The 25,780-nt window shown below is 38.8% G+C and overlaps 2 protein-coding genes and 1 long non-coding RNA gene across 3 annotated transcripts in view; all 3 read right to left on the bottom strand.

Annotated features, from left to right (window-relative positions):
- Positions 1–1,102: 1,102 nt before the first annotated feature.
- Positions 1,103–25,780, bottom strand: part of LOC132983663 (B-cell receptor CD22-like) — a 100,788-nt gene continuing 76,110 nt past the window's right edge. Inside the window, exons 7-11 of the mRNA XM_061050084.1 lie at positions 23,654–23,917; positions 22,282–22,569; positions 6,687–6,786; positions 2,544–2,643; positions 1,103–2,456 (exon numbers count right to left, since the gene is read on the bottom strand). Of these exons, the coding sequence (XP_060906067.1) occupies positions 2,079–2,456; positions 2,544–2,643; positions 6,687–6,786; positions 22,282–22,569; positions 23,654–23,917 (1,130 nt within the window). The 3' untranslated portion in view covers positions 1,103–2,078. The remainder of the gene's footprint in view (positions 2,457–2,543; positions 2,644–6,686; positions 6,787–22,281; positions 22,570–23,653; positions 23,918–25,780) is intronic.
- LOC132983671 (sialoadhesin-like) overlaps positions 3,984–25,780 on the bottom strand; it is a 48,676-nt gene continuing 26,879 nt past the window's right edge. Inside the window, exons 4-5 of the mRNA XM_061050097.1 lie at positions 14,042–14,353; positions 3,984–4,122 (exon numbers count right to left, since the gene is read on the bottom strand). Of these exons, the coding sequence (XP_060906080.1) occupies positions 4,121–4,122; positions 14,042–14,353 (314 nt within the window). The 3' untranslated portion in view covers positions 3,984–4,120. The remainder of the gene's footprint in view (positions 4,123–14,041; positions 14,354–25,780) is intronic.
- On the bottom strand, positions 14,548–15,939 carry LOC132983674 (uncharacterized). The gene is made up of 3 exons (XR_009674861.1): positions 15,882–15,939; positions 15,205–15,277; positions 14,548–14,841 (listed from the first exon to the last, which is right to left on the bottom strand). It is a non-coding gene; the product is annotated as an uncharacterized LOC132983674 (long non-coding RNA).

Below are 25,780 nucleotides of genomic sequence, written 5' to 3'. Positions count from 1 at the left end.
CGGAAGTTTTAAAGTATGCCTAGGATATAGCTTTTCTCCCTCTGCTGCCCTCACCTGTGGGGTTCCTCAGGGCTCAGTTTTATCACCTCTTTTTTGTTTTTCCCTGTCCATGCTGCCACTGGTCTCCCTAATAAGGAAGCACGGTTTATCCTTCCACTGGTTTGCAGATGACATGTAAATATATATCCCTCTCAAAAGCAATAACCCCCACTCCCTGCAAATACTACTCGAAAGACTGGATGGCACAAAACGTTTTAATACTAAATGAGCAAAAAAAGTAGGTAGTTCTGTTTGGCCCCCCTGACTCCAACCAGCTTTATCTGTAAAACACTTGGCCCACTGTCATCTTATGTAAAACCCTCTTCATGTGTGTATATATATTTTATTGTCTTTCTTTGAAGCTGCTGTTGTTTTTACACCTTGTAAATAAAGCACATTGGTTAGTTGAGGCTGTTTTTAAACGTGCAAACTTGACTTGCCTTTGAATTATCATAATGAAAATTGTAGCAATGTGGATAAAGTGATGAAATATGAGAATATGATACATTGTTAAGATGCAGAAGATGTATTGTGATTCGTCGGCCATTCTGCAAAACGATCTGTGACAATCTCACCTGTGAAACTTTAAATTCGATGTACCCTTAGTTCATAAAACTCTTATTTTTTATTTTTGCGCAGTAAATGCGTAGATTGTAAAGTAACAGCCAAAGATAGAAAGAGGAATCTAGAGTGAAAAAGAAGCGATGACTTGCATCAAACAGATTAGACTCGAGTCAAACCTTGGTTACTGGGACATTTATTTATTTATTTACACAAGCTCCTCATTAGTCATTTCCTTAGTAACATCTATTCTTCCTAAATTCACACAAAATTAACAACTGAGACCCCGAATTAACTTTTTTTTTGTTATTATTGGTTAAAAAAAAGTGGAAATTTGAATAATTTTATTCATTAATAAACAAAACCTGTCACTAGCTTAAAGAACATAAACATTAAGGCACTCTAAATTCTAACTTTTTCAACAAGGCTTTGTACCTGGCAGAATGTTGGTTTGCTTTCCTATTTCCTGTTACACTTGTTACACGTGTTATATGCTATGTGGTAGTCTTGGCAATGGTATGAAGACACACAATTTGAAGATAGCTGAAAGATGTTGCTAAGGGGCTTTCAAAAGCTTCACTTGATTTGGTTGACATATAGAGCATTGTGTTGATTCCCTGCCTGAACTAACGCAACGCTGAATTTCTATTGCTGATTTAAGAACTTTTGATATTGTTTTGCTCTCTTGAATGTATATTTTCTTTTTTCTTGTTTATTTTCCATTAAAAAAATATATGGCCTTCAAATAAAATCTTAGATGTTTTTTCCACACCCAACTCGATTGACGATTTTAACTTGATTTTCATTTAAAATGTGCCTCTGTTTTGTGCTCACAGTTTGGTTAATTCTTTGCATTGAGACCAAGGACAACTAGTCATTCTTCATCACCCTGCAGGTTATGGGTCTGCAGTAGTTGCTGTAAATTCATTGAGGATGAAATGCCTTCAGCGTTGACACAACTTGTAAAAAAATAACTGCAGCTAGCCAGCATAAGAGAACTGAAGTCACTATGTTTCTTCGTTTCAGTTTCAGGCAGGGAATGGAGTCACGCTCGACTATCATGCCAGAGTTTCGGTAACAGCTGATCTCACACAAGCCTCAAGCTGATTTGCTTCAAAGCATTCTATTAGCCAAAAGTTCTTATGCCGCTTATTTAAACTGCTCTAGCCTGCCTACTCTTTGCTGCTCCCTCTGCAAGCCACATTTGCAGCCCTCCTCCACCCCAGCTCCTCCTTTTATGCTGCAATGACTTGCATCAATCAATGTCATGCTTGTCATTGATGCCTGCTCTGTTTGGCTTTGCTGCTTATCTCTGCCTAAAGCTTTCCTTGTATGCATTCAACTTAAGAACGTGGAAGGTCAGGGAGATCCCAAAACAGAACCATACCGCCGAATATAAATAATTGCAATGAAGTACATTTTCTTGACAAAGTGGTCCTGACTGAACTGTAAGCTATGTCTGCATCACACTCTTTTCTCTAATTTGTGAAGTCCTTCTTCACATTTCTAGGCTTCACTTCGTCGTATAGATTTACCATCTCTACTGCATTGCTCACAAAATTCAATGCTCCCTCTAAGCGCTTCTCCTCCAGATAAGAGAGACCTGACTGATTTGTGTCCCCAGAGCTTCCTCCCTCCTTCTTCCCTTTGCTCCTCCAAGTCACACTAGTGTAAATCACATCTTTGCTTTCCTCGTTTTTCTTCTCTGAACTTGTACTGGCATCTTCTGTGTTGTTTCGGCTTGAGCTTTGTAAGTTGGTGCTGATTGGCTCAGAGGTAGTTGCAGGTTGGGTGACACCTGGTTTCTTCAGCTCATACATGTTGACATAAATGTCCTCATCTGTTTCGTTGGGTTCCTACAATTGAAAATAAAATGTTGGTTGCTTATTGTGCTTATTTAGGTCACATTAAGTAGAAAACTGCTGGATTCCAAGATAAAGTACCTCATTTCCTTCTCCACTTGGTAGAAGTTGGCTCATGGCAACTGTGCTGGCGTTACCTGACCCCTGACTCTTAAGCAGGTTGTGTTGAGTCCTCTGAGCCCTGAAAAAAACAGCATAGTATAAACCTACAAGAATATACTGTAAACAGTTTTGTTATTCCCACTGGTAGTTTAAGTTGAGAAAAAATTCAGAAAACTAAATTGAGTTGTTTTAACATGTCTCACAGCTCTCGAAACACAGGATCACAGCGTCTGCAGGAAAAATTTTGTCATAATGTTGTGCCAAGTGTGGCTAGCATTCGCAGTGCTAGCACTGCCAGCCTCCATGCAGGTTAAAGGGGCTATTTGTAACTTTCAAAAATACTGCGTTTGTAGCAATACCGTTTAAAGTTTATAAATGTAGCCTATAAAACTGAATCTCCACTGTATAAAAAAAAAATATCACTGGCCCGACCATTGTAATCACTGGCCCAGGAACTTTACTTTTGATTCGAAAAATAACAGTCACCAATTTACTCTTGAACCATTGTGATGCAAAAGTCAATTACAACTTTTATTTAATTAATTGAGCTCTAATTCTAGAAAATAAAAATATTGTTATATTGTTAATAATGTTTATTCACCATGCTGGTAACTGTAAGAGTCTACTTAATCTGATATTAATATGAGGCTGTGATAGAGCTGGAATTCTTCTGATCACCTTTCTCTCCTTCTTTCTTCTCTGTGAGAAACTCTTCATCCTTAGATCTTTACTTTTGGAGCTCTCTTAAGGGCTAAGATGCTTTGTGAATAACTTTTATCTTTACCATGATCTAGTCTTTAACTTTAAGGGGAAATTTAGCTGCAGCGTGCTCCAGCTCCTCCAGCTGTCTGCCACTGTGGCTGAAACTTTTCTCCGTTCTGTTTTTGTCATGCCCTGCTGTCACTCAACTTTTCTGGTGATTTTTTTTCTTTGAATGCTGATTTTAGCTCGGCTTTTGTCGGGATATGATGATTTTAAAACCGTTTTACCAAACGTGTGTTTTAGTAGAGAAAACCTGCGTTAAAATCTGTGTGCGAGTGTATAATTCGAGTGTAGCTAGCGCACTCGCGGAAGTGACAGCAGTGAAGCCGCCAGCTGAACGTGCAATCAGCTGGCCCAGACTCTGTCAATCATTCATCCGGGCCAGCGGGCCAGTTATAATGTCGAGCCCTGCGTTATGTGCCCTTTTTTTGGAAGTAATTTGGCCTCGCTCACGTCTTTCTGTTTCTCCTCCGTGTTGGCCACTTACAAGAGCTAGGCTACTCAGGGGCAACAAGCGGTGCTGCAGAAATGTCGCTGAGCAACGAAATATCGCGAGAAAACTTCAAAGTAGTTTAAAAAATAAAATCGATGTTCTCTTTTCCGTATCAAGCATTAATTAAATATCGATCGACTCGAGCTTTACGATATATTGCCCAGCACTAGCTGAGAGCAGGAGTGTGTGTGATGAGTTTGTCCGTCTATGAGAGCTCTTAGGGCGGATAGAAGTGTGTGGAAGGCGGCCTCTGGCTGTGGAGGTGAAGACCGGGAGTGTGTGATGAGTTTGTACTGTTGATCTCTGTAAGCGGAGCGGAGTGAGGATGACGTTGAGAACGTGCATAAAATGTCACTTCCTGGAGTTTTCGCGGAAAATATGACCCGGGGAAATTCTTTATACAGGCAACACAGATAGACAGTGAACATCTACTTTTTCACATCAGTTAACCGTTCGCTTTTTAATGGGCGATAAAAAATGATTTATACATGTAAAAAGTTACATACAGCCCCTTTAACTTCCACATGCCTGTGCTTTTTACACTTTGCTCTGGTCAAGATACGCCACTTTAACACGAGACAGCCTACATATAACTTTTATTCAATTTTCAAAATACAGTCAATCCTCTCTGCGCTATGAGATGCCGTTTGTCTACTCTGCTGGTTTACATCTAGGTAGTGGAGAATTAGTCTTTAACTGGAGCTCTAACTTTGGCTGGTGTTGGGCAGCATTTCAGAAACAATATTCTTATGTGTGCATGTACAACGGTCACAGTACAGGACATACTCTGTAAAACAACTTTTTTGCTGCAACATACTAGAGCAAAACTTACCGTACAAATATTGATCGCCTAATCTGTGACACATACGCATTTTGACTTAGATTGTTAGACCACCGCTGTCCTCAATGAATTGAACATACCTTTGACTGACGGTTGCCTTTAGATAAGCACAAAACATGAATATTACCAATAACAATTCATTTTATTGTTGTTATTATTAACTGGTTAATGGAGTTAATACACACTTACTATGTCATTCCCTTGTTCAACATAATTCTTATATAACTGTACCCATGTGTTGCTCATGCTTATATAACAGACGTTTGTAAATACATTGAGGAGCTAATAATTAGCCAGCTATTGGCTGTGTACTGTCCCCCTGCTGCAGCTGAACGAATGGGAAGTTTAGGGGAATCACTGCTATATAACAGCTGCAGCTCAGGAGAAAGCAGAGTTGTGGTGGTTTGACACTAAAGTGTGTTGAATTATCTCGCATGCTACGTTAGTCCGTTTATCTTAATGCAAGGCTACTCCCAATAAAGGGAGAGAAAAATCAGTAACTTGTGGGTACTTGACTGAACCCAGCGTCTTTTTCAGAGCGTTTAGTGTTTATTCAGCAGCTCTGGGTTCTAACACAGACCAGCTCAGCAGCAGCCTGTGCAGTTCAGCAAGATGTTGATATGAGCAGTCAATCATACACTAGATTTTTCAGGATTTTCCCAGGTAACAAAGGAATGAGGCTTGTCAGCTGATGATTATAGAGAAAGGGAATTTGTAGACACAAATGGCCTGGATGTTGCAGCTGAGTGTTTGATAGTGGAAAAAGATGAATTGCATTCAAATCAAAGACTGACCGACTTGATGTATATTATTTTTCTTAACTATTACTCATGATATTCTTATCTTTTTTTCTATTGTATGATTCCACTTAAGTTGAGCTTGAATAAGTAAAGAAAATTGCAATAATTAATGGCATAGAATCACAACATTTTGTTGTAATTCTCACACGTTTTTGTTTAAAGATATAATGTAGAATGTGGTTGCTAATGTTTACATTAAAATATGTAGATAAATTAAATATTGACTAAACCCATGTTTTATATATTTTATTGTTGAGTAATTGCATTATGTCTTATATTTCCAACAGTTATCAAAGCCAGAGAAATACGTAATTTTATCGTTTTTTATGTTTTTATTTTTCAGATTGCTGAGGGTGGAAGAAGTAAGGTGCAGGACTACTTCACAAAGGAAATGAGCATGTTGTATTTGATACTTTCAACTTAAGTTTGATATTTAGTTTTATATAGTTTCTTATATTTTTTAACTTCCAAGTAAAGTGTAGTGTTTCAGTGCACTGTTGTTATTCTGGCCAATAAAGGCTTTTGTTCAACATAAAAAAATGATTGTCTTCATTATATATCTTTTCCAAAAGTGTTTGAAAGCTGTGTTTGAAGGATCCATGCAAAATATGTGTGTACATCTATGTATCTTTAAAGATCAAAGATAGATTGGCCAATATATATCGGTATCAGAATTCTTTTCTCCCTTTTATCGGTATTGGATCCAAAAATCCCATGTCAGTCGGGCCCAATCCCTAGATAGTACCTAAAAGTACCAAAAGCTTTAAATACCTACAGACCTTCAGTCATATTTAATCCCAAAGTTGCCATGAGCAAAATAGAAAAGGAGATCAGTGGTACATCGTAAAATCACAGGTCGGCCATTTCTCCAGTCCTTTTGGCATCTCATAAAGCTGCATAGAGTCATGTTTATGTCTCACAAACAGACGCAGAGCAGAGGACACTATAAATAACACAAACACATTGGCAACATTTTCGATCCACAACATTTGACTGAAATTGTGGGCCTCAATTGAAAAATAAAAATATCCTGGATAAGACTTGGTCTGCTCATAATACAAAAAAATACTTAAAATGTCAAAGATTTTAAATTGAAGACCAGAGGAACACCATATAGAATCTGTATCTTCACTCAAATAAAGAATATAATAATCCCAGTAGGAGGTTTTTAAACATTTTGCATAGTGGTACTCTGTACGGTTTGGTTTGATTTGCTGTTACCCTACCTGATAACAAAGAGTAGAGCACATACTAGCACTAGTAGTGCACATATTACCACTAGGAAGACGACAATGGTGGCGATGAAGACTGGCGAAATCACACTATCTGAAACATACGAAGGACAATATGGGATTATGGTTCAAGCTCCGCTTCAAACGAAATTATTATTTTAGTAAATTCGGACATAATGTAATAATAATTCATTTTTCACATATTAAAGCTTTCCAGAGGACGTTTTCGTCATCACTTACCCATTCATGAAGCTTTATTGGCAATACTTAGTAATTATGAGAACAAATTGTGAAATGTGCCGGTTACCAATAAAAGTTATATTCAGTTCAGAGACAAACCTTGACTTTCTGCAGATGGTGGAAGGCTGTAGAAAAGAAATCGCTGAGCAACAGATCCCAGAGAGTTTGAACTGCGACAAAGTACAGTGAAGTGATCCTTCCATTGGGCTTGACTCATGGTGATGAAGCTCCCGCCTGTGCCATAACTGACTGCAAACTCTTCTGAGTGATTGACAGCTAACCCATCCAAACTCCATTGTAAAGTGGGAGGAGGATTTCCTGTAGACTCACAGGAACAGTTGACCTGGTTAGCAGTTTTGGTGCAATCAGATGAGGACATGATCTGTGGAGCATCTGTAATGGATGTAGGGAAGATAGACAAGTAGAGAGTCAAGTAAAGCCATGCTGTATCAAATTTGCAAAAGTAAAAGATAAGGCTTATGGCTGTAAAAAAAAAAAAAAAAAAAAGTTGACCAGCTGTGAGTGTCCAAGTGAATGAGGCAAAGAAAAATTCTAGTTCCTCCATGTCAATCGGTTTTCATTCTGGGCCTGTGTCCACAGAGGGCGCTTTTAACACTGGCAGCACCTATTTTCAATACAAAACCAATGTAGTTCAGTGTTTTCAGCACTCAGCGTCATACGTTTCTTGAGCCTGCATTCACTCAGCTCTCAGCTGAAAACAATTCCACTTGTGGAACAGCACTACGCTCTTCTATGTCACATCTCCATCACCGACCTATGGCGTTTTATCCCAGCCAATAGAATTGCACCCGCACATGAGATCCGTGCAACTCAAACAGCCACACGCATATTATTTTTGCAAGCGCTTGCACAGCATTCTCGCGCAGAATTTATGTGCTCACGCAAGCAATATTTTATCCTGCAAGGAGAAAACCATGCAACCATAAATACTTTATCTATGTATATTATCCATCCATCCATTATCTATAACGCTTTTCTCCCTTTATTTACAACAAAGGTAATCCTCTACAAAATAAAGTTTTTATGGATTTGAAGTTTCCAATCAAAGGAAATTAAAGATAAACAAAGAAATTTTCATACATTTTGAAAAATTTAACTGATGAATGACATCTACAATGTACATCTATTTGTCTTGTGGTTGATTGAAAACTTCCCAGTTCATTTTCAGCCTTGCAGAAAAACGGGCCTCTTTTTCGAGAAGCTTTGATGTTTAAAACACGTCCAGTCCCCATGAAAGTCTCCTCGACTCCATCAGCTCTGTACCAGGTGTAGTTCTTTACAGCTGGGTTGGCATTAGCACTGCAAGTCATTGTCACATTTGTGTTGGGCCACGCAGGCTTAGGACAGTCAAACAATGGACTTGGGCCTGCACTTCATTTGAGTTATTCACTGAGATCACAAAGAGGCCTAAAAGGACTCTTAATCCCAGAATCCCCTGCGGTACTTCACACCTATGCGTGAAATAAGGGGGGAACGGAACCTCTCTCTCCTCATTGGAGGGGACCTGAGGTAGACCCCCCATGGAGCAGGCCAGGCTACAAAGCTCCAAGACTTCCATTGTTCTCTCTCTTTCCACGCGCTGACTTCAAGTGTTCGGAGACCCAAGCTCACCTCCTGTTTCCTGCAACAATCTTCCTTTGTTTTAAGTTTTGGCGCGCAGGTAATCCGTGGCCGGCAGTGTTCCAAATCCCGAGCTCGGCTTGTCCATAGAACGCATCTCAGTTTCTCGGAGAGCGTCAGACTATCACAGATTATCAGAAAGTTAACGGTCTTATTCCGTCCTATAACAAAAGGACATCAACGGACATCTTTCCACTCGACTTGCTTAGATTAGTTTATAATAGTTATTTGTTTGATTAAGTTCATTGATTTTGGATTGATGTTGCTTTGTTTAAATAAATTCTGTTATAATTTAAGAGAGCAGTTGTTTGTGATTACTGGTGTATTTGCATTGTGATATAAGCTGGGTGCGAAGGCTTTGTGTACGGATTTCACGCCTTCAATTTATTAAATATAGTTATTAATTATTAATATTATTAGTAATTGAATAACTAATTTGAGACTGATTTGAGTGATATTTTGGTTATATTTACCTGAGTACAGGTTGGTGCCCCAAAACGAGATAAAACATAGCTCAATGATATTTTATTTATATTATGAATAATTCAATATAATTATTAAAGAATATAACCAAAGTTGACTTGATACAACCCCAACAAATGGTGCCCCGTGTGAGGCCTTCAATAAACCAGCTTTGTTGCCTTGTAAATGCACAGTAATCCAAATTTAAATCCTAAAAGGGATCCTTCTGAAGAAAATTATATTTTCTTTAAATTTTTGGTTGTTTAAGCAAAGCAGACATCAAACTGTGGCTTAGTTGTGTTGTATGTTGTTGGTTAATGATTAAATGATTTGAGTGATATTTTGGTTATATTTACCTGAGTACAGGGTGGTGCCCCAAAACGAGATTAAACATAGTTTAATGATATTTAATTTATATTATTAATAATTCAAAATAATTATTAAAGAATATAACCAAAGTTGACTTGATACAACCCCAACATTTGTGTCTTCTTGCACTGGACCAGAGGGACCGACTGACACTGTGGTCCTTTTGGGTGAATCTGAAATATTATTACAACATTAAAGTTCTACGTCGCTACGAAGGATTTCCGTCAATTTCAATATTGTAATAATTTTAGTTGGTGTCAATCGGACAAATAAAAGTCGAGCAAAATCAGTCACCGTTAAACTGGACCATTTGACAACACAATTCTTATTAGCTTAACAAGCTATCACTAGTTTTCTCTGATACATTTAACGACTGAGTGGGTGAAAGTTATGAAGTACAGTACTACATTAGTGCTGCACAAATTTTAAAAAGCCTTCTTGTCCTCAAAGAAAAAACCTTCTTACTCCACTGAATTTATAGAAAATGTTTAGTTTGTTTGCTAGTTGCTTCTCAGATTCAGATTTATGATGCAAAATAGGACGAATACACGAATGTCAAAATATCTTTATGTGCCCTGCTGGCTATATATGTAAATAAATAAATATGCCTATATATTTTTTATTACTCTTTACTTTAACTTAACTTAGTAACTTAACTTTATTTATATAGGCATACAATGAATTTGACATTGGTCACGTTTGTCAAAAAGAAGCAAGGCCATATCTGTCAGTCTAGATTTTGAGCTTTTTATACCTAGATCGAAAACACCAATTGAAATTGGTTATTCGTTGTTTTATACGTTGAGAATTTTTTTTTTACTTTAATCCGTGTTATTAACACAACATGAATATTAGGCTGTCCCAGACGATGTGCTTATCTCCTGGTTTCATACTATCCTTCATTTGGTTGCTGATTTCTTTCATGTGATTCTAAAACATGTCAGGCAATCCTTGATGACATTGCCCCTTTCAGAATAAATCAAGCCAAACAAAACGCTCTTCCCTTGCTTAATAACTATACAAGACATTCAACTAAATGTGTATGTTTTCTTGCTAGGCTCTGGGCCTTCCAAATCTCCACCAATGCCCACTTGTTAGCTGCAGGGTCATCAGCTGGGGTTTACCGCTCGTAGATGATTTGCACCTTAACCCAGAACATCTCCAGTTGAGTTCTTGTTCAATTTTAATCCTCCTGGACTTGAGCTCTGCTTTTAATACGAAAGACTATGATATCCTCCTGAATTTCCTGAAAGAGTACAATGGCATTAAAAACACTGCTCTGTATTGGTTTCAATCTTATTCATCTGGCAGATCATTCTGTTTCTGTGATACAATTTTCCTCATCCCCTTTCCACCTCACATTTTGTGTTCCCCAAGGGTCAATTCTCAGTCTATTATTTGCTCTGGTAATGGGCACCTCTGGGAAATGGCGTCTTCATTAAAATGTTCAATATGTTCAAATGCACTGCAAACCCAAAGTTCCCCCCACAACTGATTTAAAAAACGAGGTGGGTCTTCTAGCTTTGCTGTGTACCATATTACTCTTTCTTTTTTCTTGTGTTTTCTTGTGTCTGCTACTTCCTTTTGTTTGTTAAGAAAAAAAAAAAAGCTTATAGTCTGGAGCATTACTGGAAAGTGGATTAGGGTGTGAATACTGCCATGAGCCTTTTTTCTCCACTCAGTCGTCTTTGTCGTATCACTGCATGTACTGAACCATGACGGTGGTACAAATACCATTTCAGGCCTTATAACCATCATAAAATCCAAACTGGTGAGTAATGAGAAAATTCAATCCGCTTACAGTGTGAGTCGATAAAGACAATAACTAATCAGAACACAATATATTTTTTTAGAGAGTGGTGAGGACGGCGGAAAAGATCATTAAGACTCCACTTCCTCCCATCCAGGAGATTGCAAAAATCCGCTGCCTGACCAGGGCTCAGAAAATCAGCAGAGACACCTCCCACCCCCACCAAGGACTGTTTTCGCTGCTGGACTCTGGAAAGAGGTTCCGCAGCCTTCGAAGCAGAACTTCCAGGTTCTGTAACAGCTTCTTCCCACATATCATAAGACAAAAATCCCTCCATTCCCCCTCAAACCCCCACATAGGACTACCTCACTGGACTGTAAAATACAATATAACATACATCACAAACGTGCAATATATTTATCTGTATAGAAATTTTATACATAGCTTTTCTTTTTATATCTATTTATATCTGCACCTTGTTTTTCTATGTGAATACTTGCTGCTGTTTTTATCCTGCACTAACGAGTCAAATGCAACAAAATTTTGTTCTTATCTGCACTGAAAGTACAAGTTTGAATGACAATAAAGAAAGTCTAAGTCTAACATGTCCATTTCTGCTGTCACAATGAACATTATAATATGGGGTGTGTATGGGACTTCTGGTTCTTTTTTCTTCTGCATCAGTTCCATTTTTTGAAAACCAGAGGTTGCGGCGTGATATCATCTTGAGTCCCATGCTTATAAGATTGCCATTGTTTGTTTGCAGTGCATCTGACAAAACAGCTTATTTAAAGATTCAGTATGAATCTAGAATATTTTGGGGGTACCTGATGGATTAGATTTTTTGAGGTAATTTTTGTGTTGACTTAGGGTAGCCTTGACCATATTTGCTCCAGCAGTGCATTGTTGTGCAACTCAATGTTGAAAAGCTTCAAATCCTCTGTGTAGTTGCTTTAAACATCTGTACAAACTAAAGATGTTCATTATTAACAAAGATTATTTACATTCCTCATTTGTAAAACGCTACACAAAAAAAGCCTGACCTACCTGCATTTATGCAAATGTTTCAAACGATACCTACACTGAACATCCATCTGTGTGTTGTTCGATCTTCCACTTCCCTCTTCATTTGCTGCACGGCAGAAAAAAGTTCCTCTCTCCCTAGAAGCTTTGATGTTTAAAACACTTCCAGTCTCCATGAAAGTCTCCTGGCCTCCATCAGCTCTGTACCAGGTGTAGTTCTTTACAGCTGGGTTGGCATTAGCACTGCAAGTCAGTGTCACATTTTTGTCTTCTTGCACTGGACCAGAGGGACTGACTGACACTGTGGTCCTTTTGGGTGAATCTGAAAAGAGAGAAAGAGAAAGAGAAAAAATAAATTATTATATAGTTATATTTTTTGAATATGTAGTTTATTTGTGATGAGGGATAGAGAATGTTAAGCCTTTATCCTGAACAAGCCCTGCTAAACATCAATAGAAACAGCTAGTAGGACCAGTGTTGGTCTGTAACGTATCACTAGTAACGCGTTACAGTAATAATATTACTTTTACAAGTAATGAGAAGTGTAACAAATTACTAATGAAATTCCAGTAATAATATTACAGTTACCCACACAAAAAATAACTTGTTAATACATTACTGTTGTTGTTATTACCCCACTTCAGATTTATGCAACAAACCCCAGATTAATTTCATTGCGCACCTCAGACAAGCCGGAAGGTAGCGAGCTTCATGGTTGCCAGATATGCGGATTTGGGCTGCTTTTTAGATGCCGCCGAGGGTAGTTTTTTTTTGGCCATTGGGCTTGTTTTGTCATTTGTTGTCACACATACCTGGCAACCCTGGCTAGCTTGAAAGATGGAAGTATACATTTTTACATTCAGCGGCTGGAAATATTCCCATTACTTAAGTTTTGTCGACAGGAAAGATGACAAGAACATCATTGTCAGATGTAAATTGTGTCCCAGTACCAGGACTCTTTATACTGCAAAAAACAGTACTTCAAAACTCCTTAAGCACTTACAATATCTGACGACGACAACACAACAACGTGAAGCTTGCGTAAATAAACTCCACCAATGAGCTGCAGAGGATAGCTGTTATGGAGTTAGATCAGTCTCAATATTCACAAATGCACACAGAAGGATTCATAAATGTATTTCAATGCACACACAAATATATTTCATTCTATATGAATGTAAAACAAATCCACAAATAAAAAAATAACATTCACAAATGTATTTCTGATTCACACACAAATATTTATAGTTTTGTATACATAGACTAATAGAAACAAATATATAAACTGTTCAGTCTGAATTTACAAACTGTTTGTGAACCTCACTGCATTCTTAATTTGTTTTTTAAATTGGATATTAAAGTCCAGTGTTACATTCATTTATAATCAGATACAACTGTGACCTTTAACCCTGTGATGAAAACACTGAGTGTGAAATGATCTGTTGACGTCTTTGTGAAAAACATGCAGATTGTTTTCTTTATGTTTAAGTATTGACAGGAGTTATTAAACCACTGTGTGACATTAGTCATCACTGCTGTTAGCTTACGTGCAGCTTGCTGGTTTGTTGTTGCATGTTCAAAAATGATAGTATCATCAGCGTACATTAGGATGTCTGTCCTAATAGCATACATTTATTTGATCATTTATGTAGAGGCTAAACAACAAACCCTGTTCATACAATGAATACATCTACAATCAAACATCTGAGTGGAGAGAAAAGAAGGTAATCACACATGGCAGTATGCACACCCCAGGTGACGGCCATGCTCGTAACTGTTTGCTAAATGATTACAAAACAACAAACAAAGAAGAAGAAGCATGTATTTTATGTAATCAATTTAATCACAAGACACACATACTCACATGTAATGTCAGCTGTTAAACTGGTTTTCACAGATGACTCAGTGCTGCCATCTTGTTTTCTGTAGACAGCAGTACAGGAGATTTCCTGTCCGTGATGGAGGTGTGATGCTTTGAAGTTCAGCACAGAGATCTTGACTTTAGTTTTGTCCTGATTCTCCTGCAGGGTCTCCTGATCTTCACCCAGGCCGGGGCTCCATGTCAGATTTGGAGGAAGAGACAGACAGGGAGCTGGAGCAGAGCAGTTCAAACTCACTGAGGTTCCCTCTTTCACCTTCAGTGTGGGCGGAGTCAGAGTCGGTCTGGGTGGATCATCTGTTCAGAAGGTTCATAAACATGTATAAACAGTTATTTCTCTCTACTATCAAAGGTTTGATTTATCTTTATTTTAAAGTAATGAATGATAAGGTCAAAGAACTACTACATGACTGAACTGTTAATTACTTTAATTTAAAACCTACCTTCGACTGAAATTTTCATGTCATGAAAATAGTATTTCAGAATGTCACATTCCAATCTAAAATAATACTCTTTGTTGTTTTGCATGTCATCCAGGGTTGTGGTGCAGTCTTTTTTTGTTAGGTCACCGATCAATTGTCCTTTGATTGTACTCTAATGTGGATTACTGCTATCAAACACAACAAGTCTGCTATCAGATTCTTTCCATAATGCTTTACATGTGTTATCTAAGTTGACATTATGTTGATCGTCTACGTCAAAGGAGCAGGGGATTGTCACACAGGATCCCTTCAGAACCTCTATAGTATTTGGTATAATGATCTCAAACTGTCCACACAGGGCACCTGAAACACAAGAAACAAATCCTTATTACAATTATACATTTACAATAGAATCCTTATTCATATTGAGTTCATAATGTCTATATTACTAAAATCAGCAATGTTCATTGCGTGTCTCTCTGTTAAATAAACAAACAAAAGATAAAGTCATGATATATTTTATTGATGGCTCTATTTCTAAAAATCTTATCAGTATGCTTTCAATGATAAAATAGTCTTCACATAAAACTCAGAGGATTCATCATTTTCACACAGCTTTTTTACATTAAAGTTGTGAATTTAACACCAAATCTCTACATTATGATATCAAGAAAGCAGAACACATTAGTAGCTAATTTCTTTGATAAATATAAGTGAGCATCTCACCTTGCAGCAGACAGCCAGTGAGGAGGAGAGTCAGAGCTGCAGCCATCTTTGTGTTTCAGAAGAGGCAGAAAGTCTGGAGAGAATACATGTAGATTTACAGTTTAGTTTATTTCGCTCCAAATAAACTTAGATTTCATTTTGAGGCTGTTGTTGAATGTGATCTTTGCAGAAGTTGCAGATGGAGAAATATCTTGAAATGTTTAAATCTTCATCAATGTGGAAAAGGTTGGATCCAGAGTTTAGTTAACTAAATTGATCCCAACAAAAATAAAAGACTTCAAGGTGTGCAGCTTCTCAGTTTAAGGTTTAAATTGAAATCTTTCTGCATTTCTGAAATTATTATAAAATAAAAAAACAAGAAGTTTGACTGCCTGCCTCAAGGAAAAGAGACAAAAGAGAAAAACTTTTTTTTTTCTTGAGTTCATTTTGTTTACAACCTCTAAGGAATTTATTTGATCAGTAATAATGCCCAGAAGAAAAACTGCATGAGAGCTTTAAAATGTTCAAAACTTGATCAAAGTGAAAGTTTTTTTCTTTCCCCTGTAACAAAGTTTGTTTGATCAACTTCAGAAAAAAATAACTTATTAAAAAGTAGCCTTTATGATAATAAACATGTTGATTTGTTATATCTCCTGAAAAAGGTATTTAAAAGTTATATAAAAGTTTTATAAACTCACGTTTTTGTCAGGTAGTTTTAAGCAGAGAGGTGAAGGATGTTTAGAGAAGTGAAGTTCCTCATCATTTGGCCACCTTCATAAACAGCATTGAAAATTTGACTTGAATTTAGGAAGTCAAAAAAAAGAAGGAACTTTCATGTTCACATTGAATGTTCAGCACTTTTTACATATAGTTTTCATAGAGTGCCACATCATTCCTCACCGTTCATTAATGTATTGAGTAAAGTTGTGAGTAATTACGTAAATGTGAGTGTGAGTGTGTGAACAAGTATGTGAATAAGTGTGTGTGCCAATGAATACGATTGAATGAGTGTGAGAGTCTGAGTGAATCAGTGAGTGAATGAGTGTGAGTCTGAGTAAATCAGTGAGTGAATGAGTGTGAGTCTGAGTGAATCAGTGAGTGAATGAGTGTGAGTCTGAGTGAATCAGTGAGTGAATAAGTGTGTGAGCCAATGAACATGATTGAATGAGTGTGAGTCTGAGTGAAGCAGTGAGAGAATGAGTGAGAGTCTGAGTGAATCAGTGAGTGAATGAGTGTGAGTCTGAGTGAATCAGTGAGTGAATGAGTGTGTGAGCCAATGAACACGATTGAATGAGTGTGAGAGTCTGAGTGAATCAGTGAGAGAATGAGTGTGAGTCTGAGTGAATCAGTGAGTGAATGAGTGTGAGAGTCTGAGTGAATCAGTGAGTGAATGAGTGTGAGAGTCTGAGTGAATCAGCGAGTGAATGAGTGTGAGTCTGAGTGAATCAGTGAGTGTGAGTCTGAGTGAATCAGCGAGTGAATGAGTGTGAGTCTGAGTGAATCAGTGAGTGAATGAGTGTGAGTCTGAGTGAATCAGTGAGTGAATGAGTGTGAGTCTGAGTGAATCAGTGAGGGAATGAGTGTGATTTTGTGAGTGAGTAAGTGAACAAGCGAGTAAGGGGCGCATACTGTTCTTAAGATTGCCCCACCTTCCCCAATCCCTCGCTGGCCGGCACGGCCTGCACTCACACTGCTCCAGGACAAACCAGGTCTGGGCACGGTTACCTCTTGTACATGACGTCGTAATACAGCACATGCATGGTTTTATGTTATTATGAAGCGTGCTCAGTTTACAAATAGACAAACTCTAGAACATTTTTTAAAAAGGGACGCGAAGTTGAGTCCGTGCCTGCACATTGGAGAACACGGAGAACTTGACCGCTACTTTGAGGCTTATTTTGAGTCATTTGAATCAGATACAGCCAGAACACTCCAGATTTCTCCATAAAAAAGCCTGTCAGCGTTATGTTCCTGCGTATTTAGGCATGGTCCAGTTTACCAGTGTAAGTGTGTGTCTGAATGAATGTGGGAGTGATTACGTGAGTGAATGAACGAGTGAGAGAATTAGGGCTACCTTTCTCTTTCTTTTCTCGTATACTCCTGTAGAAGTTCTGTTTTGTTGTAAATCTTCTGTCTTTGTTTCTCCACCCTAGCTTTCGATGCAGCCTTCTTAGGATTACTTTCATTTGCTCTTCATAAGGAATGTAAGTTAACATAAATTCATATAAAAATTCATTATCATGCCAATATGGCATTAAATTAAAAAAAATAGTATATCAATAAAGTTTATTACCACAATACGCCTCTACATTACATGGTAGTAAAAGCTATTCATTACGGTTATGAATGACATTTAGCTAAACTAGCAGGACTACCAGGAATTGCTTTTTTTAACTTGATTTAAGAGAAGTCCTTCTTTCTTGGTTTTTATGTAATAATAATAATACATTACAAACATTATTGTTATAGCACCTTTAAAAATAGATGTTTACAAAGTGCTTTGAATGACAAAGCAAAGGCAGGAAATCAGGAGAATAACATGATGAACTTCAACAGCCAGGTGACAGAGACATAGAAACAGCAAAATCCCCCTAAACGTGAAGAGAAACTTGTTAGGCTGTACAATGATATGAAGTCTCAATATCTGTAGTAAATAGGCAACTTCCAAACGTACAGCCTCTCCTAATCAGCCCCTTTTTTAAATTATAAATTATCTTCCCATTTGAACTTTTTGTCTTTGTTATTATCGGTTCTTCTGATGTTAAGTTGAGTTTCTTTGCCTTTTGGCTGTCTGATTTATATACAGTACTGTGCAAAAGTTTTAGGTAGGTGTGAAAAAATGCTGTAAAATAAGAATGCTTTCACAAATAGAAGTAATTATTTTTGATCAATTAACAAAAAGCATTTTGTGAATGAACAGAAGAAACATCTAAATCAAATCAATATTTGGCGTGACCACCCTTTGCCTTCAAAACAGCATCAATGCTTGTAGGTACACTTGCACACAGTTTTTGGAATATCTCGGCAGGTGGGTTGTTCATGCAATCTCAGACACACTCGATAATGTTGAGATCAGGACTCTGTGCAGGCCATACCATCACTCCCAGGACTCCTTGTTCTTCTTTACGCTGAAGATCGCCCTTAATGACATTGGCTGTATGTTTTGGGTCATTGTCCTGCTACAGAATAGATTTGGCACCAATCAGACGCTTCCCTGATGGTATTACACTGATGGTATTACATGATAGATAAGTATCTGCTTGTATTTCTCAGCATTGAGGACACCATTAATTCTGACCAAATCCCCAACTCCATTTGCAGAGATGCCCAAACTTGAAAGGAACCTCCACCATGCTTCACTAATGCCTGCAGACACTTGTTATCTAACGCTCCAGCTTAAAAAACATCAATTTAAAATCATCAATCAAGTTTGGTGTGGTAAGAAATCAAAGATTTTATTTTTAGGCCATATCACCCAGCCCTAGTTTCAACATTTATTTTGAAAGAAAATATACATTCAAGAGACCACAGCATTCTTAAAAGTTCTAAAAACCAGCAATAGAACTGTAATCTAATTATTCATCACACTCTAGTCTCTAAATTTAACCTGGGCATATTCACATTCGGAGTCCTTCTTCACATTTCTAGGCTTCACTTCATTGTATAGATTTACACTCTCTACTGCATTGCTCGCAACATTTCTGCCCAATTCTCCATCTAAGCGCTTCTCCTCCAGATAGGAGCGACCTGACTGATTTGTGTCCCCAGAGCTTCCTCCCTCCTTCTCGCCTTTGCTCCTCCAAGTCACACTAGTGTAAATCACATCTTTGCTTTCCTCGTTTTTCTTCTCTGAACTTGTACTGGCATCTTCTGTGTTGTTTCGGCTTGAGCTTTGTAAGTTGGTGCTCATTGGCTCAGAGATAGTTGCAGGTTGGGTGACACCTGGTTTCTTCAGCTGAGTGGTGTTAGCATAAATGCCCTCATTTGTTTTGTTGGGTTCCTACAATCAAAAGGAAATGTTGGTTGTAAAGTTATTCTGCTTATTTAAGTGACAGTGACAAGTAGAAAACTGCTGGATTCCAAGATAAAATACCTAATTTCCTTCTCCACTTGGTAGATGTTGGTTCATAGCAACTGTGCTGGCGTTACCTGACCCCTGACTCTTAAGCAGGTTGTGTTGAGTCCTCTGAGCCCTGAAAAAACAGCATAGTATAAACCTACAAGAATATACTGAAAATATCTTTGTTTTTCCCTAGTCTAAAGTTGAGAAAAAAATCAGGGAACAGTCCATATTTAGTTATTTCAACACTGTTAACAGATCACAGGATCACAGCGTCTGCAGGAAAAAAGTTGTCTAAATGTTGTGCTGAGTGTGGCGAGCATTAGCAGTACTAGCACTGCCAGCCTTTGGTCCTCCTTGCAGGTTTACTTCCACATGTCTGTGCTTTTTACGCATTGCTCTGGTCAAGATACGCCACTTTAACACGAGACAGCCTACATACAACTTTTACTCCATTTTCTAGATCAAAATACAGTCAAACCTCTTTGCGCTATGACATGCCACTTGTCTACTATGCTGGTTTACATCTAGGTAGTGGAGCATTAGTGCCCGCCTATAGCTTTGGCCGGTGGCGGGCAGCATTTCAGCATCAACATTCTTATGTGTGCATGTGCAAAGGTCACAGTACAGGACATACTCTGTCAAGTAGAGGAAATATTCATGATTAATTCATGCCATAACTTTTTTGTTGCAACATACTAGAGCAAAACTCGTAGGTTTTCCACTCGGACTTCGCTACACCTGCCTGCAAACAAAGGGCTTATTGAGAAGCTGCAAACTGTATCACAGCACACCAATCAGTAAAGAACAGTAAAACACCACATAATGAACCACCTGTGGGCATCCTCTCTTCAGAGTAAGGTTATCAACATTTTTTTTCATAATTTGATACTTTCGACCTGTTTTAAAACAATACTCTTCCAAATCTCCTTTATTCTAATGATTGATAGTACTCAAAAGTACACAAAGCTTTAAGTAACTACATATCTTCAGTCATATTTAATCCCAAAGTTGCTTTGAGCAAAAAAGAGAGTAAGAGATCAGCGGTACATCTGAAATTTACGTCAGGAAATACTGATGTTTCTCCAGTCCTTTAGGTGCCTCATAAAGCTACATATTTAGGGCCCGAGCACGAACCGTGCGAGGACCCTCTTGAAGCCCTAGTGATTATTAGGGCCCCAAGCACTGACAAATGCGTAAGACCCTCGTGGAACCTTAACGATTATTATTCTTCTTTTTATTGTTCCTCCTCTTTGCGGCCACTTTTGAGGGCCTGAACGTGCCCGAAAACTCACCAAACATTCCACAGTCATCAGGTCTCGCGCAAAATTTGATATTTTGGTGGTTTCGTAAAAGAAATTTGCAAAATGGCTCAGTGGCGCCCCCTTGAAATTTTCAAAAATGCCTCTCCATAAAGGGTTTTTTCACGTACACTCACGGAAATTGGTATGCATATTAAGCTTGTCGGGACTACTACATCTCATGTACTCACTTTGTCTGATCTGCTCCAATTTTCACAGGTATAATCAGGGTTCGCTTCTGAACACCATCCCAAAACAATAATAAAGTTTAACTATAGCGCCCCCTACTGCAAAGTATAAGTACTTTTTCCTATATACAATGTCAGATTTGCTCCAAATTTCACATGTATAATCAGGGTTGGCCTCTGAACACAGTCACATAGCAATAATAAATTGTAACCATAGCCCCCCTACTACAAACATTAAGTACTACATCCCATATGCAATGTCAGATTTGCTCAAAATTTCACATGAACAATGTCAGTACTGGCATGATCACATCTAACCTAATACAATTATTCCATTAACATATCGCCCCCTACTGGAAAGAGGCGGTACTGCATCTCAGATACTTTTTCTGATCTGCTTCAAATTTCACAGGTATGATCAGGGTTGGCCTCTGAACACATTGACATAACAATAGTCAACTTCAACCATAGTGCCCCCTACTGCAATTACTAAGTAATACATCCTATATACTTTGTCTGATCTGATTGAAATTTCACTTGTATGATCAGGGATGGCCTCTGAACACATTGGCATAACAATATTCAACATCAACAATAGCGCCCCCTACTGCAAAGAGTAAGTACTACATGCTATGTACAATGCTCAATTTCCTCTAAATGTCATAGCTATCATGACAGTGCCAGCCTGAACTGCTCTACGTCAAAATATTACGTGATCTTCATTGCGTTGCATATTTCAACATGCCAGTACTACAACTTTTACACAAATCAAACTGCACGGCCTGCTGCTTAGCCACGTTCCGCTGCTGCTGCACTCCCGCGGTCGCAACACACCCCGACATGCACAGGGGTGCGAGGGCCCTTCATCACCGCTTGCGGTTTTAATCATGCTTATGTCTCACAAACAGACACAGAGCAGAGGACACTATAAATAACTCAAATATATTGGCAACATTTTCGATCCACAACATTTGACTGAAATTGTGGGCCTCAATTGAAAAATATTAATTACCTGGATAAGACTTGATCTGCTCATAATACCAAAAAATATTAAACATTTCAAAGATTTTAAATTGAAGACCAGAGGAACACCATATAGAATCTGTATCTTCACTCAAATAAAGAATATAAAATTCCAAGTTGGAGGTTTTTAAACATTTTGCATAGTGGTATTCTGTACGGTTTGGTTTGATTTGCTGTTACCCTACCTGATAACAAAGAGTAGAGCACATACTAGCACTAGGAAGACGAAAATGGTGGCGATGAAGATTGGCAAAATCACTGAAACATACAAAGGACAATACGGGATTATGGTTCAAGCTCTTATTCAGATGAGATTATTATTATAATAAATTTGGACATAACGTATTAATTATTCATTTTTGTAAGTTGTTAAATCAGGACATATTAAAGCTTTCAAAAGGAATTCACCTTCACTACTTACCCATTCATAAAGTGTTCTTGGCAATACTTAGTAATTATGAGAACAAATTGTGAAATGTGCCGCTTACCAATAAAAGTTAGACTCAGTTCAGAGACAAACCTTGACTTTCTGCAGATGTTGGAAGGCTGTGGAAAATAAATCGCTGAGCAACAGATCCCAGAGAGTTTGAGCTGCGACAAAGCACAGTGAAGTGATCCTTCCATTGGGCTTGACTCATGGTGATGAAGCTCACACCTGTGCCATAACTGATTGCAAACTCTTCTGAGTGATTGACAGCTAACCCATCCAAACTCCATTGTAAAGTGGGAGGAGGATTTCCCGTAGACTCACAGGAACAGTTGACCTGGTTAGCAGTTTTGGTGCAATCAGATGAGGACATGATCTGTGGAGCATCTGTAATGGATGTAGGGAAGAGAGACAAGTAGAGAGTCAAGTAAAGCCATACTGTATCAAATTTGCAAAAGTAAAAGATAAGGCTTATGGCTGTAAAAAAAAAAAAAGAAAAGTTGACCAGCTGTGAGTGTCCAAGTGAATGAGGCAAAGAAAAATTATATTTCCTCCATGTCAATCGGTTATCATTCTAGGCCTGTGTCCACAGAGGGCGCTTTTAACGCTGGCAGCGCCTATTTTCAATACAAAACCAATGTAGTTCAGTGTTTTCAGCACTCAGCGTCATACGTTTCTTGAGGCCGCATTCACTCAGCTCTCAGTTGAAAACAATTCCACTTATGGGACAGCACTACGCTCTTCTATGTCACATCTCCATAACTGACCTATGGCGTTTTATCCCAGCCAATAAAATCGCGTGCGCACGAGATCAATGCGCAACTTTAAAGGAGCTGCGCGTGCAACTCAAACAGCCACGCACGTATATTATTTTTGCGAGCACTTGCACAGCATTCGCGCGCAGTATTTATCTGCTTGCGCAAGCAATATTGTAACCTGCAAGGAGAAAACCATGCTTTGAGCACGAGCAAAATCTCACCCTGAGCGCGTAACTACAGTGCTCTCTCCTGCTCGCTGCCGATGGGATTTTTCTTTTCGCACTCAAAGCATGGTTTTGTCCTCTCAGGATACAATATTACTCACGCAAGCAATTTTATTTGAATAATTGTAATTTTACTTGATATGCACATTCTTACTAAGCAGACCTTTTTGGGGGTAAAGTTAACATTTGCTCGTCTCTAATTTAATTATAGAACCTCATATATAACACAGTGTTTCCCCTACCATTCAGGTCGTTCAGGATGGATTACCCAAAGTGATCTCCCACCACCCTAAAAGAAAGGCACTAAATACTTTTTAAATTATCCATCCATCCATTATCTATAACGCTTTTCTCCCTTTATTTACAACGAAGGTAATCCTCTACAAAAGAAAGTTTTTATGGATTTGAAGTTTCCAATCAAAGGAAATTCAAGTTAAACAAAGAGATTTTCATACATTTTGAAAAATGTAACTGATGAATGACACCTACAATGTACATCTATTTGTCTTGTGTTTGATTGAAAACTTCCCAGTTCATTTTCAGCCTTGCAGAAAAACGGGCCTCTCTTTCTAGAAGCTTTAATGTTTAAAACACGTCCAGTCCTCATAAAAGTCTCCTCGACTCCATCAGCTCTGTACCAGGTGTAGTTCTTTACAGCGGGGTTGGCATTACCACTGCAAGTTACTGTCACATTTGTGTCTTCTTGCACTGGACCAGAGGGACTGACTGACACTGTGGTCCCTTTGGGTGAATCTGAAAAGAGAAAAAATAAAGTTGTACTTTTTTGAATATGTAGTTTATTTGTGATGAGGGATAGAGAAGAGTTATGCCTTTATTCTGAACAAGCCCTGTTATACATCAATAGAAACAGCTAGTAGGACCAGTGTTGGTCTGTAACGTATCACTAGTAACGCGTTAGAGTAATAATATTACTTTTACAAGTAACGAGTAGTGTAACAAATTACTAATGAAATTCCAGTAATAATATTACAGTTACCCACACAAAAAATAACTTGTTACTACATTACTGTTGTTGTTATTACCCCACGTCAGATTTATGCAACAAACCCCAGATTAATTTTGTTGTGCACCTCAGACAAGTAGGAAGGTAGCGAGCTTCATGGTTGCCAGATATGCGGATTTGGGCTTTTTTTTAGTTGCCGCCGAGGGTAGTTTTTTTTGGCCATTGGGCTTGTTTTGTCATTTGTTGTCACACATACATGGCAACTCTGGCTAGCTTGAAAGATGGAAGCATACATGTATTCAGCGGCTGGAAATATTCCCATTACTTAAGTTTTGTCGACAGGAAAGATGACAAGAACATCATTGTCAGATGTAAATTGTGTCCCAGTACCAGGACTCTTTATACTGCAAAAAACAGGACTTCAAAACTCCTTAAGCACTTACAACATCTGACGACAACGCAACAACATGAAGCTTGCGTAAATAAACTCCACCAATGAGCTGCGGAGAATAGCTGTAGCCCTACAATGTGTTGCAATCTCAGCCCCCTGGCGACTTATTGGAAAATGCGTATGTGTGACGTAATGGGACAGGTGTGTTCTGGGTAGTAAAAACCAAAGTGTAGCGATGGTAATCAGTCTGAGTCTACGGTGTGAACGTGATGGTAGCGCAGTCCATTCTCCAGCCGAACGCTAGCAAGCAAAGTGCCTTTTATGCCCGTGAATGTGTACCACTGTGAAGTAATAAAGCCCGAGTTCATTGCTGCAACCACTGCCTCGCTGGTCAGTTCTTCGGCGCTGTTAACCCGGACCACTAGATGCAAGTTACCTGCTACGAGCCAAGTTATTAGCATGAGACCAGCTCGCTCCCAACTACGGTTTGGAGCGTGGAAGCTGTGAAGGTAACACTGGGGGCTCGTCCGGGATCAACAAGCAAGAAGAAAAGTGAGAGAAAAAGAAAAGTTACGTTGGACGGTCGGAAGCAGAATGACGGCGCTCGGAGCCAGAGCTAAAGCTACTGCTAATGCTAGCGTTTGGACTAAAAGGCCTGTCGAGATGGAAACCCCAAATGTAAGCAAAAATCCGTTTTTAATGGATATAAGAGACACTAACATGGACCCGGTCAACCACATGAACGGCCGATATGCCGACAGCACTAACCCCTTCGCGGCTAGCATGGAGCTAACGTTAAGCGCGGACGAAGCGGCAGTTCATGGCCAGACGCCGTCGTTCAACCTAGCGCTCCCCCCCACGCCACCGCCATCACGGTTGACTAACCCGTTCCTAACGCCCATGGAACAACAATATAAAGCTGACGGTGAGTCCCCGTATTTCCATCAGCAAATATGTGACTGTTCAAAAAGTATGGCAGCCAGCCCAGTTGCAGCATTACCTTACGGGTTAGAAAATAGCCCTGTTCAACCGTTTGCCCTACATGCCGCTAACCAGCTAGCTAACCCGTTCACCCCCGCGAACTGCACGGCACAAAACCCTTTTGCCCCGGCCCACGCATTGTCCCCCCAGTTCACGTCGACACCATTTCCACCCCACATGCCACAGCCCGTGGAACGTTGTGGAGTTAGAAGCTATGATGATAACTATGCCCCACACCGTGACCCCTACCAATACGGCCAGTCAGCTGTGAGAAGGGCCA

Source organism: Labrus mixtus, chromosome 11 (genome assembly GCF_963584025.1).
Source record: "Labrus mixtus chromosome 11, fLabMix1.1, whole genome shotgun sequence".
Taxonomy (NCBI): Eukaryota; Metazoa; Chordata; class Actinopteri; order Labriformes; family Labridae; genus Labrus; species Labrus mixtus.
Note: the sequence above shows the minus strand (reverse complement) of the source record. Positions and strands in the feature narration are given on the sequence as shown.